This window comes from Juglans microcarpa x Juglans regia, chromosome 8S (assembly GCF_004785595.1).
Source record: "Juglans microcarpa x Juglans regia isolate MS1-56 chromosome 8S, Jm3101_v1.0, whole genome shotgun sequence".
In the NCBI taxonomy this organism is placed as follows: Eukaryota; Viridiplantae; Streptophyta; class Magnoliopsida; order Fagales; family Juglandaceae; genus Juglans; species Juglans microcarpa x Juglans regia.
Window position 1 is genome coordinate 19,225,184 of NC_054609.1, and position 13,549 is coordinate 19,238,732.

The following is a 13,549-nucleotide window of genomic DNA, read 5'->3' on the forward strand; positions in this document are numbered from 1 at the left end:
ACAAGTAAACAATTTAGAAAAGAAAAATGATATTTTCAGTCTTAGAATATATAAGCTCTGCAACCTCATTTTAAAAAAATTAAATAAATTTGAGACTCACATGAAATAAATATTTTTTTTTTATGGTAGATCCCTTCTTTTTATAATGTAGAAATGTATATAATATTATTCAACAAGTAATAATATCGACTCAATGAGACATAGGCCCTAAAGATAAGTGTTATTCGAAGCGATTAGTTGTTGAGAGAGATTTACAAGTTGAAATACTTTCGCTAGTGAATTTTAGAATGTCGTAGCCCATTAGATTGTATAACCACATGCTTGCCTAAATCAGTCTCTAGGTTTGTGCTTATGAGAATTTGGTCCTAAGCTGTAATTCCAAATAAGAAAAGAAGTGACATGATATGGGACTGAGTTGTAATTTTCTTCGTACCTCTCTTTCATGCCATCAGGTGGGAGGGAACTTTAGCTTAGTCCAAAGAAAAGAAAGGGTCAAAGACTCAAAAAGCCCATTGACTGCTTGGAATTTGATGCACTATATATACTTGTTTTTATCTTTAAACAGAAAAGCTTAAAAGCAGTGTACAAAAGCTTTTATCTTATATCAATTTTTAATATGTATATTTATTTTTATCTTTAAGAAATGTATAATTTTATAACGAGGAATAGTCACAAAAAAATTATATAAAAATAAATTTATAAATTGACATGACTTGATACAATATTTTAGATTGTAAAGTTATTTTTAATATAAAGTAGATCTTACGCATCACGTGAAATCGTGTCAATTTATAAATTTATTTTTGTGTAATTTCTTTGTATCTGTAATAAATCTCTCTTACAATTAATCAAGTGATTTCAATAATATCGACTCGTAATCGGCTATTAAGATCTACAAAAATGTCATTAAATTAGTCATTTTCAGCAAAATCTGCACAAAGTTTTTTCATATCTGCCCTTTCACTTTTGACTGTAAATATCAAATTATAATTCCTACCTTACTCATATAGAAATAAAAAGGAAGTTTTCATCCTGTATGTTGTTGTCATTGACTGATAATTTTGTGTCAAAGATAAATATAAATGATTAAATTATATTTTTATATTATTTTAAGTTTTTGAGACATGTGACAACAAATAATATCGTAATAGAGATCTTGAGTTTAAATCTCGATTCTGTAGTACTTTACGTTATTTAAGTAAATATTTCACGCATTGGACACACTCATTAAAAGAGAGATCGACCCATATGTGAACAAATATAAATGATTAAGGTTTCGTTTGGTTACACAGATGATATGAGAAATTTATGAATAATAGTGAGATAATTTGTAAAGTAGTGAAATGACTTGAGTTAAATTTTTTATGGAATTTTAGGAAAGAAGAGATAAAAAGTTAAATAAAAAAATTATAAAGTTAAAAGAGTGTTTGAATATAATTTTTAATATTATTTTTGTTTTAAGATTTGAAAAAGTTGAATTATTTTTTATGTTTTGTATAGAAATTTGAGAAAGTTGTAATGATTATTTAATTATTAGATGAAAAAATTGAAAACTTGAAAATTTGAAATTGAAAAATGTTTATATTTGAATAATGTTTGGATGTTAAGATGTGATGAAATGAGATGATTTTAAAGATTTGTGAAACCAAGTCAGGCCTAAATCTACATCTTTCGATTAGTTTAAACTTTTGAAAAAAGTAGTGATTTCAGATTTTGTATCTCCCTTAATTAAAAAAGCATAAGTACGATTTTAACATAATACTTTCTTCGGCTCTAATCATATTTGACTAATAACAAAATCTTGAGTTAATGTTTATACATGCTAGTCAATCAAAAGTAACTAATTTCTCAATAATTTGACCATATTTAATTGAAAAAAGGATTTAATTATAATTTTAAGTATTTAATTGTGACATTCTATACTTTGTAGAGTAGATTAAAGCTACTTGTTAATTTCAAAATTAAAATAATTTTTCGACGAGCACTGAAAACACTACCAACAATTGTGCCAATGACATTGATATCATATTATTAATAGTTTACAGAGACTTTGTATTTTTCCTTAAAAATATATAGATAAGTCTAGAAGTCTAGAAAATGGAACTTCACTTTATCAGGTAAATATAAGCTTTTCAGGAGGAAAATAAAGGTGAAAATGGAACTTCACTTTATCAGGTAAATATAAGCTGTTAGGAAAAAGGTGGAATATTTGTGAGCATCACATCACCAAAAGAAGGGGGTCAGCCAATGGCACCATATCCATATCAGCCAATGGCACCATATCTTACCTGCAAAGGAGCTAGAACCCCATGGATGGCCTTTTGTTTTACCCAAATGTGTATATATATATATATATATATGAAACGTCATTTCTGAATTTACTTTTATAAAATCTCTTTGTGGCTAAAACATTTCTCCTTACCTATAACACTCAAAGTTAATAGTGTTTTGCTACTTGATACAGCAGTATATGAGATGAAAGGGAGAGAGATTTTCACATTTTCTTCTACTTTGTGCGTGCTAAGTAATTCGTTTATTCAACAACAACAACAAAGAGACGTAGAATCAGAGTACAAGGTATAAAATTTACACTACCACAAACCATGGCATTCAACAGAAATTATCATGTTCCTAGTGTTTGATCTGATGAGACTGAATGGGGAATAAAATCAAGGAAAAAGCTAACTGCCCCTTTTAAATAAAACGTGCTCTTCTTCTAATGCAGTCTCATCTCCAACAACTGAAACCCAAACTTCTGCAATTTTATCAACTGTTCCATCCAAGATTTCTACTAAAGTGAAGGCTCGCTTTGTGCCAATAGACTCTGGCGTTGGAGGGGTTTCATTAGCAGTTCCTTGTTCATCGATCAATCTTTTAACCCTAGGAACAATGGCCCCATTCAGGTATATAGTGTTGTCAGCACCAACCGCAATCATCTTGCGAAGACCATTTCGATAAGCCAGCTCTTTATGCATGTGACCAAACACAACCACACGGATAGAGAACTTGCCAGTCTCTTTTAGGAGGGATATGGCTTGTGCTAGATCTGTATCATAAGATAACATTGCAAGGTAAAAGCATTGCTTAATCTTAGAACAGATGGACAAATTGCAAAATAAAGTAGTTCATTTTACTCCTTTCCATAATCAGCCTCAAAGCCAAATTACCTAGTGTTAAACACTAAAACCTCAAAAGTTGAAGAGCCATCATCCAGGCTTAAATAAGGCAGTTTGATCGAAGACCTTGGAAAAAAGAGTTATCAACAGGAAAAACAATCTGAAAACTGAGTAAAATTACCAGGATCACCATGGTCACCTCCCCCAAAGGCCCAATCTTTTCCACAGATGTCATCCACATTAGACCCCAGACCTGCCCAGGAATTTTCTTTTTAAGTAATGCTGAGAAAATTGTACCAGATAGCTGAACTAAATTTGATGTTGGCAGACGGATACACCTGTTGGGCCATTGTGTGCAAGCAATATAACTATATGACCCTCTGGCACGCGCAAAACAGCTTCATAAATTCTCTTGGCACTTCCATCCATGTCTTGGACTCCATATCTAAGTAAAAATATCAAATCGAAAACTGCAATATTATTCAAAACGAAAATGTGAAGGAAGACACCAAATGTGAAAATGTCATCTGCATGGTGCAGGAAGCATTTTCACTCTAATTCAATGGTAGCTGATGCCGGTGAAGGGATTAGATGTCCAACAAGAGTGGTGCCCATGTAACACCAGCAATGTGGTAGGCATGCATTAGCCATAAAAAAAAAAAAAATCTGAATTCAAAAATCAAGCCGTGACCTCTAATACATGCCTGCCACATCAGTGGAGTCATGTAGGTGTTAGTGACGTAACACAGGTGGTGTTGCAAGTGCATTACTAACTCATGCAACAGGGATGTTTGAAATTGAGACTTGACAGCAATAATATGAAGAGTGCAAACGAGATAAAATAGCATGGTAAACTCCAATTTTATAATATGCTTCTTTAGTAAGAGAGATACCTTGCAGTCAGAAGCCTTTTCCGAAACATCTGCTCTCCTCCACAAGAAAATGGCCGTCCACCCACGACACTTAATTTCATCAGAGGAAAGTCTAAACGCCGATAAGCTACGTGCTCCTCACCAAGACTGATCATTGCGAAACTATTTTCAGCTTTAACAAAATTCTTAAACAATTCAAGCGTAAAGTGTAATCTTCTCAGCAGCAATCAATATATTCATCTACCAGATTATTTTCAGTTGTTTTAAAACATTCATTAGAAACTTCTAGCAACACCATGAATTCTGCTATGTCCTTTTCTAATATCTTTTTCTTTCCATCATAACTGGCAGTGTTTGCAAGTAATGATCTCTCCAGACACAGTTTAAGAATCCTATATCGATTTTCTTTAGCAACCAAAAAGAGATGAATAGCCATTTGAGTTGAGTGATGGAGAATTCTGGTACAAACTACAGGCCCAAGATATTTATGGTATGACATCCATTTGGTTTGCTTACATTGGCACATTAGGTATTTCAGGGGTGAGTGGCTATCAATAATAAATTTGATACGGTGGTAAATACAGCTAAAGCATCTTCAATATTTTCAGAAATTTTCCTCCAATATGCATACCCAAAGCTTCTGGTATTAGCTTTCTCTTATTTCTGACAAGTAACGAATTAGATCTCGCATTATTTATTGAAGTAATAGTCTGCTAGAAACTGCAAGGTGAATCAAGGAATTAGAGATGACTAAGCAAATATTGAATACCCAGTATTAAACATTGTTTGGGATTGGAAAACACATAAAAAGAGAGAGAGAAAATGCTGACATTACCAACCATGAAAATTCCTTCAGAGTATAAAAACAGATGATATATTAGGAAGGTGTCAAAATAATTAGACACGAGAGAAAAATACGGTATAAGATACATCCTTAGTATTTTTCAGAATGTTTTGACCATTTCAGAAATAAAATAATCTCACCATTCAAGCTGAAGTTGAACACCATCCTTCCTCCTGATATTCAAATCAAGGACTTTATTAAGTTGATCATTCGGGAGTGCATACTAGAACTTAATTGTACATGTGCGGCACATGTGCAGAGAGAGAGAGAGAGCAACACACCCAAGCTAATGAAGTGCACAAATTTAAATAGCAAGAAGCCATCTAGTGAGCATATTATCGATGGTTGAAACAAACCGATATGCTAATTTCACCAAAGAAAGGAATAGCTTATAAACTTACTTGCCAGAGAACTGTTGAGTGAACCAGGAATCATGGTTTCCCAAAATAACTGCTTTAGCAAATTCAAGACTTGCAACACTTTGGACAAGTTCAACATTCTCATTACCAAAATCACCTAAATAAAACCAGAGAAAGAAGGCAAAACAAAACAAAACAGAAGATAAAAAGGTTTGTGCATTCAGTCGGTAAAAGAAATAGATCTTACTGATTATCTTTCCAGAAATTAAGGTACAGACTTGTGGAAAAGTCTAGAGTTTGTCAAACATATAGCAACGTTACAAATGCATTACAGAATAAAAGATCCAATCCACTAAACAAAACTAGTTAGATGAACGAATAGAACCTGCCTGTGAACAGCACCAAATCTGGCTGCATTTCATCATAAGCCCATATCAGGTGAGATACATATATAATTCTTTTCTACTTCAAGTTAAAAAAGAAAATAGTGAAAAAAATGGGCGCACAACAATTAACCAAGTAGAAACAAAGGCTGAGGCTCCGTATTGGGAAGTTCTGTTTGTTTTCGGCTGTTGCTTCAGGTGGTTAATTCACCAATATACATTAACCAGAACTTCTAATCAAGCTTTTTCAATTGGGGTATTATTAGAATTTAGGAGGAGGACTTTAAGAAAATGTATTGCATACAAAATCAAAAGGTATTTTTGTTTTTATATTATTTATGGAATCAGACCTAGGAGACTAAGACAATTCCAAATAGCAAAACCTCAATCAATTCAATTTGTTTGAAAGGAGAAAGGGAGAGGTACTATCTATTCTTAAATATCATTTCATATTGCACATGAATCTTAATGACCACGAATTCGAAATTGGCAATGTAAGAAACTATAGAATATATGGAATACCACAGAAAGATTATTTTTTTATGATTTATTCGTACAATTAATTTCAAATAAGACATATCCTTTTCAAATTGAAAAGGAGAGTTGAAGTTATAGTTAATTCACTTCTTCACCCTGGAAACAAAAAGTTGTTTAAATTCCATCAAGATAGTCAATTGTTCATGGAATATAGTACCGCAATTATATTCACGGCAAGCCGAGTAAGAGACCAAATAATATTTACTAAATTACCAGGTTCACATAGTTAATGTTCAATGCAATTGGTCCACGCTTATTTCCATTAGAATGATAATAATGCTAAGAACTAGAATCCACTCCCAAAAATCTCAAACCCCATTTTAACATAGTTATAATTACTGACATTCTTACATATTCAAATCTCGATTACAAATGTTAGGTCCATCAAATATAAAACGGAAGCAAACACAGAATGAAAATTGCAAACTGTTTCTTTAATCATATAAAAGCGAAAAGAGAAAGAGAGGGAAAAAAAAACCTGCAAAAACTGAAGTGCCTTTGTATCTTCTTGTAGATTCCAATCATCATGCTTCCAACCGAACCCCAAATTGTCGTTTAGTTATTTTTTTTAATGTAAAAAATGAAACAAAATAACATCCTTTTGAACAGAGATAGGATATCTAAATTAAGATAAAAACAAAAGCGAGAGAGACTAACGACGTCTCCGACGACTGCGATGCGAGCAGAGGTGGCCATGGAAGTGCGAGAGGAGGGGTTGAGCTTGGACGAAGAAGAGAGACAGCAGAGAGTGGACGCGTGCACCAACGCGGTTGACATGAGGGTTTTTCTTTTACTTCTTTCTCGCGTGCGGGAGTACCAAAAATCTAGATAGTCACCGCTTCGCTGCAAAAAGCCTCAAACTAGAGCATGTCTCCACGCCTTTTTTGCTTTTTATTTTTTATTTCTTTTATGCAGCATTTTTTTTTTAATATACTTAAAATAAAATTCAAAAAACTATATTTACCTATACTGTATTTAGCATATATAGCATTCGCAATTATAAAAATTAAAATATTAATAATTTTTTATTATTGTTGTAGAACTTATTTTAGACTTTTAGTGACATGTTGAGTGGGTAAAGAAAACTTTTTATATATTTATACATATAACATTCACCACCAAGTATTTTAACCAATAAAATTGTGCTTAGGAAAATATTACTTGGTTTCATAAGTTTGCGCTTTCAAAATTACTGTTTTGAGTATTTTAATTTTTTTTAATAATTAAGGAAGTGACTAATAAGAACTTGAAGCTGAGTAGTGCGAAATATATATATATATATATATATATATATATATATATATATATAAATATACACACACCATCCTAAAGAGTTCAGCTATGAAATTTGTTTGGCATCTCATATAACTATCATATTCTAGCTAGCTAGAGATATTCAAGTACTATGCAATAAGATTGTAAAAACCATATTAAAATATCAGCTTAACTTATAGGTTATATTTATAGACATAATGTTGATGTCGTGTTTCGCGGGTCTGGACAATTTTGCTCGGACAGAGGTCATGCGATCATCTGCACAGTAACAAAGGGGATCTCGAGATCCGTTGATTTTTCGATGCTTAAGTCAGTATAGTGTTGAAGATGAAAATGAGTTATATTGAAGATGAGAGTGTAAGATTACTTACTTGTGTGCTGCAAGTAGTTTTTATTTATACTCGTCAACCTGGTATCCATGATAGTGGAGTGTTGTATAGCAGGAAATTATATATTCACATTGTCTACTCGTCGAGCTATCTTTGTGTTGTCAGTTTGCCGAGCTATGAAGTGCTCAGCGTCACTATGTGCTGTTCGAGCCTTGGGCCGCATGGAATGCGGCGTATATTCTGTCTTGGGCTCTTTCTATCTCATTAATGCTGGGCGTGAATCGCCACACGTTTTCTCGTCTGGCATTGAATGCTATATTTCTTCCTTCGTAAGCCTCTCCTGCATTTTCTGTCTTGTTTCTTAATGTAAGCATGACTTGACCTGGGTCTTATACCTAGGTTTTGACCCAGGCGCTACTGTTTGACCCCGTCCATATTTTGTTCTTGGGCTCTAATATGGGCCTTGCCTCCAGCCGGATCCAACCTAGACCTTGTATTTGGGTTCTAATCTAGACCCTGCCTTTAGTCCAATCCAAGAGATTTTCTCCCTTCACAATAATAATGAAATTCAAGTGAAATGGACAATACATGTATAATGAGTTCTTCTATTAAGGTCCCAATATCTCAAGTCACACACCGCCTAACGTAGCATCATCAGGTTAGAAATTTTGTTTTTTAATTTGAAAAATGCCATATCTATTTGGAAAAGTAATTCTTATCTCATAAATAAATGAGCTCTAAATCTCGACGTACACCTGCCAAATTTCTTGAACCCAATCTCTCCCAAATTCCAAAATAATCCAATCCCAACCTCCCCAAACTCAACTCCACCTCAAAGTCCAACCTGCATCCTTCTGTCAAACTTGCTAAATCAGCTTTGTATTGGTTACCAATTTAGGTTAGGACATTTTACAATAACAAGCCTAAAGAGATTCAAGGAGAGTATTTGGTTCAAACACTCAAAATTAATGGTTTTACATGAGTTTGTCAACTGGATCCAGCGCTTAATTCAATCGAGTCAGAAGTCCGGGTTTTCAACTTTGCAGAATTATCATCTTTGTCAACATAATGATCATATAGGTATTAAAAATCCGGCGAATACCAAATATGCAGCGAATTAAAAATCACTGATATAAATATTTGCCAGCGATTATGTTGGTTTTTCCAGCGAGAATGAATCGCTGGTAAATGTGTTTTCCCTTGTAGTGAACGTGCATGCGTACGTAGGAGATATAAATGCAATTACTAGCTAGCTAGCTAGCTTTCAGCTGTCCACAGAATATAAATGCACTTGCCCATTTTGAGCTTCAGTACAAGTGCAGCAGTTGACTAATGCATTAAGGAAATTGCTTAATATCGTGGGCTTGGTCATCATCTACTCTAGCTCTAGAAGGAGCAGCAGGAGCAACTAGCAAGCAATCAGACAGACATTCGGAATGGAATGTCGACGTCTCATGCATGCATTAATCCTTTGGAATCAATATCGCCTTCTACGTACAGACAAAGCAACATTAATTAATATCATGAGATAAATTCAGCATTCTCCTTGAGAATAAAATCTTTGCATGCAAGTCGGTGATCTCCTTCTACATCGATCGATCGAAATCATCGCCTACCATTGTCACCACCCGGTCTGCTGCATTTAAATGTTAAGCTAAACTCAATTGAGTTTAGTTTTTTTTTTTTTTTTTTTTATATGAATAATAATGAATTAATGAGCAGTATAAGAAGTTATGTGGAGCCTATTAAATTGAATTTAAAGTGTGTTTGAATGTTAAAATGAGTTTAGTATTTTTTTTATGAGAAATTGAAAAAAGTTGTGGGTCTTACGTATGAAGATGTTTTAAGTTGAAAAAAGTTGTGGGTCCCACGTATAAGAAGGTTTTGAGTTAGGATGAATTTAATAATTTGAGAGTTGGATGTTTGAATGTTAGATTCAACTTAAAATTAAACTAAGCACCTTAAAACTACACAAAATATCAATCTTTGTGATTGGTTTTAAAATCATGTATATGAACTGCATGATAAAGTGAACTAAGCTTTTTAAGTAGTTGAGAATACACATAAACACACACATGCATATTCATGACTTCGATGCTTATGGCAATTAAATTATAAGTTGATTGTGGATCGAGCTGGCTGGCTCAAACTCTTCAGTATTAATGGTCCGATCGATATGATCTTCTGCATGCACTTTGGATAATTTTAAGCTGACATTTTAGATCATATATATATATAGAATTAATACTGATCATAATTCCTTAAATTGTGCCAACTACTGATCCGAGCTAGCTAGCTACATGAATTATACCTGACCCGACCGGCACGGCATCATCAGTAAACTAGCTGCAATAGTCCTTTCATTTCTGGACCCCTCTATATATGACAATAAACATGCAGCTCCCTCAAAAGTCTTCATTGAAACCGTGTATAGCTACGATCGAGCTTAAAGTTCAAATAATTAAAAGCATTATCTTTTCTATATAAATTATATGCTCTCAAGGATTATCCCATAGAATACAGTACGTTCTTCTTAATTCCCTTGATCATTTCAATGGCTTCAAAAACCTTTGCATATGTACTTTCCGTCGTCCTTTTCCTTTTTCTTCTCCAACTCCACTCCTCTGCCGGACAGACAGTCGTGAAAGGCGTGTACTGGTTTCCAGGCAGTGGATTCCCGGTGTCCGGCATAGATTCCACCCTTTTCACTCATATCTTTTGTGCCTTTGCCGATCTCAACCCCACCACCTACCAAGTTACCATTTCTTCCTCGAACTCTGCCCAGTTCTCGACCTTCACCCAGACCGTGCAGCAAAAAAACCCTTCAGTTAAAACCCTTCTGTCCATCGGTGGAGGAAGCTCCAGTCCTTCCACCTTCGCTTCCATGGCTAGCCAAGCCAGCACCCGTAAATCATTCATAGATTCCTCCATACAGCTAGCCAGGAGTTACAAATTCCATGGTCTTGACCTCGATTGGGAATACCCGTCCACGCCCAACGAAATGAACAACCTTGGCTTACTCCTGAATGAATGGCGAGCAGCCGTGACTAAAGAGGCCAGCAGCACCCGCAACACAACGTTGCTCCTAGCCGCAGCATTCTTTTATTCGTCAAACTATTACACGCTGAATTATCCCTTTCAGGCCATTTCAAACAGCTTGGATTGGGTCAATGTAATGGCATATGATTTCTACGGCCCCAGTTGGCAAGGCAGCATGAATATGACCGGACCGCCTGCTGCATTGTACAATCCAACAAGCCAAGTTAGAGGGGACGCTGGCATCAAAGCTTGGATTCAGGCAGGTGTGCCAGCCAAAAAACTAGCCCTCGGCCTTCCATTTTATGGCTATGCATGGCGTCTGCTTGATGCTGGTAAAACTGGAATATTTGCACCGGCAAACGGACCGGCTATATCCTCAGATGGATCCCAAACGTATAGCCAAATCAGGGATCTCATTACTCAGAGTGGATACATAAAAGTATACAATTCTACTTTTGTGACGAACTACTGCTATAAGGGGCTGACATGGATTGGATATGATGATACAGAGAGTATCTTTACCAAAGTTACATATGCCAAGGCAAAGGGATTGCTCGGTTACTTTGCATGGAGTGTTGGCGCCGACATAAACTTCACTCTTGCTAAAAATGGTTAGTCTCGGGCTAGTTTGAGTCATAGAATATTATGAAAATATTTTATTATTGTTTATTATTTTAATATTATTTTGTATTACTATTCACTATTATTTTATATTCTATCATTATTTTTATTATTATTTTTATTACTATTCACAGAATATCTGAGATCACCTCACTAGCTATATATCCAAACTCAACCTATATCCAATTATTTATATCGATGATCTCTTCCAATTCACATGCTTAATTTCAATTTGGTGATTGCTATATTTAATTTAGATATATGTGTGTGTGATTATTAGCCTCGTTTGGTTATGCAGTTCAGATGAGATGATATGAAATGTTTTGATGAAGATTGAATAAAATTTTTTTATAATAAATTTTTTTAATATAATTTATTTTTGAGATTTGAAAAAGTTGAATTATTTATTATATTTTGTATAAGAATTTAAAAAAATTGTAATGATTATATGAAATGAGATGAGATAATTTGATTTTGTGTAAACAAACCAACTCTAGTGTAATCTAGTGACGTAAAGTTGCTTTTGGGGTCCCGAGTGGATCATGAGAGCTACCCTTCCTATATAATTGAGTCCCTGATGATAATCATGATATAATTAAGCTAGTTAATCCACAAAATATTTTTTTGGATGAAATTTTTCGCCCAAAAATAATATTTTTGTTGTAGTGTATTCATTTTAGAGTGCATATAGGTGGAATAATTATAAAGATTCTTAATCCTCTAACAGAAAAAAAAAAATGTCAATATATATATGATAATAGTAATCTTATTAGATCTAGAGTAAGTGCACTGGCTAAGAACAGGCCGATCGAAGCTAGTTAGCATGCATGAGAATTAATTAAGAGTAATGATTTGTATAAGTTTCAATTAATAGATAAATTTCGTACAATCTCTTTATGAAAAATTAAGACCCCACTATCATGATCAATAAGTGTAGAAAATATATTTTTTATTTTATAAAGACCTATGTCGATACTTGTTTATTTGAGACAGCTTATATATATATACCTAACTAGCATTACTCATTAATTATTATGGGATTGTTTGAATTTTGTGTTCTGATCTTATTGCTAGTTAATTAGTAGTACTGCATGGGCATATATATATTTGAAACGATTAATTTATTTTATCTTTTGGTATTTCTGTATATAGTATAGTATACCTAGCTAGCTTCGAATAATTCATTATTATAATTTCTAACGGATGATGCTAATTACTGTTGTCGCAGCTTCAAGAACATGGGGATGAGCGTAGATCGAGACTATATATATAATATTTGATGATATAGATCAAGCTTATAATAAGGCTAAGATATTATCAGATCATATATATATTATCTATGTGTAATAAGGCCTAATGGGCGGTGTACTTGATCTACTTATCATGAAAGGGATATATATATATATTAATTTAGCCAATATTCCAAGCTTGGCACAGATCAGAAAGTGAAAGTACTCATGAGATTAATATATAACATCCTAATCTACAAAACTATATATTAATTATTATTACGAAAAGAGTTTTTCTCAAGCTTTTATTCGAATTTTAAAATCTCCAGTGGAAGAAAAATAATCACGCCATTGGTATGAAATGAATAAATATTATAAATTTAAAAAATTGAGAATAACGCCATTAATTATTATGAATATATATATATATATATATATAGTGTATATTATTTTATTATTTTCGAAAGATCAATATATATATATAAAACTTAATCAAGTACTTCAACCTGACCCTGGGATCAATAAGAGGAAGTATATCTCTCCTTTAGCAAATCCAAGCTAGCTAGCAAATTAAGTCATGCTGTGTAAATTAATTAAGTCGCCATGACTTCTTGCCATTATATCATAGTTTGCCTAAGCTAGATTGTATCAAAATTGCCAACGCGGGTAGGTGATCTGGATCCTAGCTCTGGGCTCTTATGGCAAATAAATGTGGCCTAATTTATTAGTTTCAAAGTCTTACTATAAGAAAATTCAAAACTTTTACATGCAGTCACTTTTGTATATTTTTTTATACAGTTCATTAATGTAATTGGTTGTATTATTTTTTTAAGATAAAATAACTATTTTAATTAATCATATCAATAGAATGTACAAAAAATACACAAAAATGACGTATATAACAAAACTCAAGAAAATTACTTATTTATTATCAATTATTTTTAA

At 33.4% G+C, this 13,549-nt stretch overlaps 2 protein-coding genes across 3 annotated transcripts; one reads left to right on the forward strand and one right to left on the reverse strand.

Annotated features, from left to right (window-relative positions):
• Positions 1–2,517: 2,517 nt before the first annotated feature.
• Positions 2,518–6,980, reverse strand: LOC121244531. 2 transcript variants are annotated; one of them, XM_041142643.1, is made up of 9 exons: positions 6,769–6,980; positions 6,590–6,640; positions 5,581–5,602; positions 5,234–5,348; positions 4,973–5,005; positions 4,010–4,135; positions 3,455–3,561; positions 3,298–3,369; positions 2,518–3,046 (listed from the first exon to the last, which is right to left on the reverse strand). In XM_041142643.1, the coding sequence occupies exons 1-9, from the start codon at positions 6,886–6,888 to the stop codon at positions 2,682–2,684; spliced, it is 1,011 nt and encodes a 336-aa protein (XP_040998577.1). In that variant the 5' UTR covers positions 6,889–6,980; the 3' UTR covers positions 2,518–2,681. The 2 variants fall into 2 exon arrangements, with proteins under 2 accessions (XP_040998577.1, XP_040998578.1); XM_041142644.1 differs by having other exon boundaries at positions 5,577–5,602; positions 6,769–6,979.
• A 3,154-nt stretch (positions 6,981–10,134) lies between these two features.
• Positions 10,135–12,805, forward strand: LOC121244530 (class V chitinase-like). The gene is made up of 2 exons (XM_041142642.1): positions 10,135–11,365; positions 12,604–12,805. The coding sequence occupies exons 1-2, from the start codon at positions 10,270–10,272 to the stop codon at positions 12,621–12,623; spliced, it is 1,116 nt and encodes a 371-aa protein (XP_040998576.1). The 5' UTR covers positions 10,135–10,269; the 3' UTR covers positions 12,624–12,805.
• The last annotated feature ends 744 nt before the right edge of the window (positions 12,806–13,549 follow it).

What these genes read in the sequence shown, in the direction of transcription:
- LOC121244531 (XM_041142643.1), bottom strand. Translation starts at nt 6,888, where the DNA reads ATGTCAACCGCGTTGGTGCACGCGTCCACTCTCTGCTGTCTCTCTTCT. An exon ending in TCGCAGTCGTCGGAGACGTC is followed by an intron (nt 6,641 to 6,768) that starts GTTAGTCTCTCT and finishes TTCGGTTGGAAG; the next exon opens with CATGATGATTGGAATCTACA. An exon ending in AGGTGACCATGGTGATCCTG is followed by an intron (nt 3,047 to 3,297) that starts GTAATTTTACTC and finishes CTTATGATACAG; the next exon opens with ATCTAGCACAAGCCATATCC.
- LOC121244530 (XM_041142642.1), top strand. Translation starts at nt 10,270, where the DNA reads ATGGCTTCAAAAACCTTTGCATATGTACTTTCCGTCGTCCTTTTCCTT. An exon ending in CTTCACTCTTGCTAAAAATG is followed by an intron (nt 11,366 to 12,603) that starts GTTAGTCTCGGG and finishes CTGTTGTCGCAG; the next exon opens with CTTCAAGAACATGGGGATGA.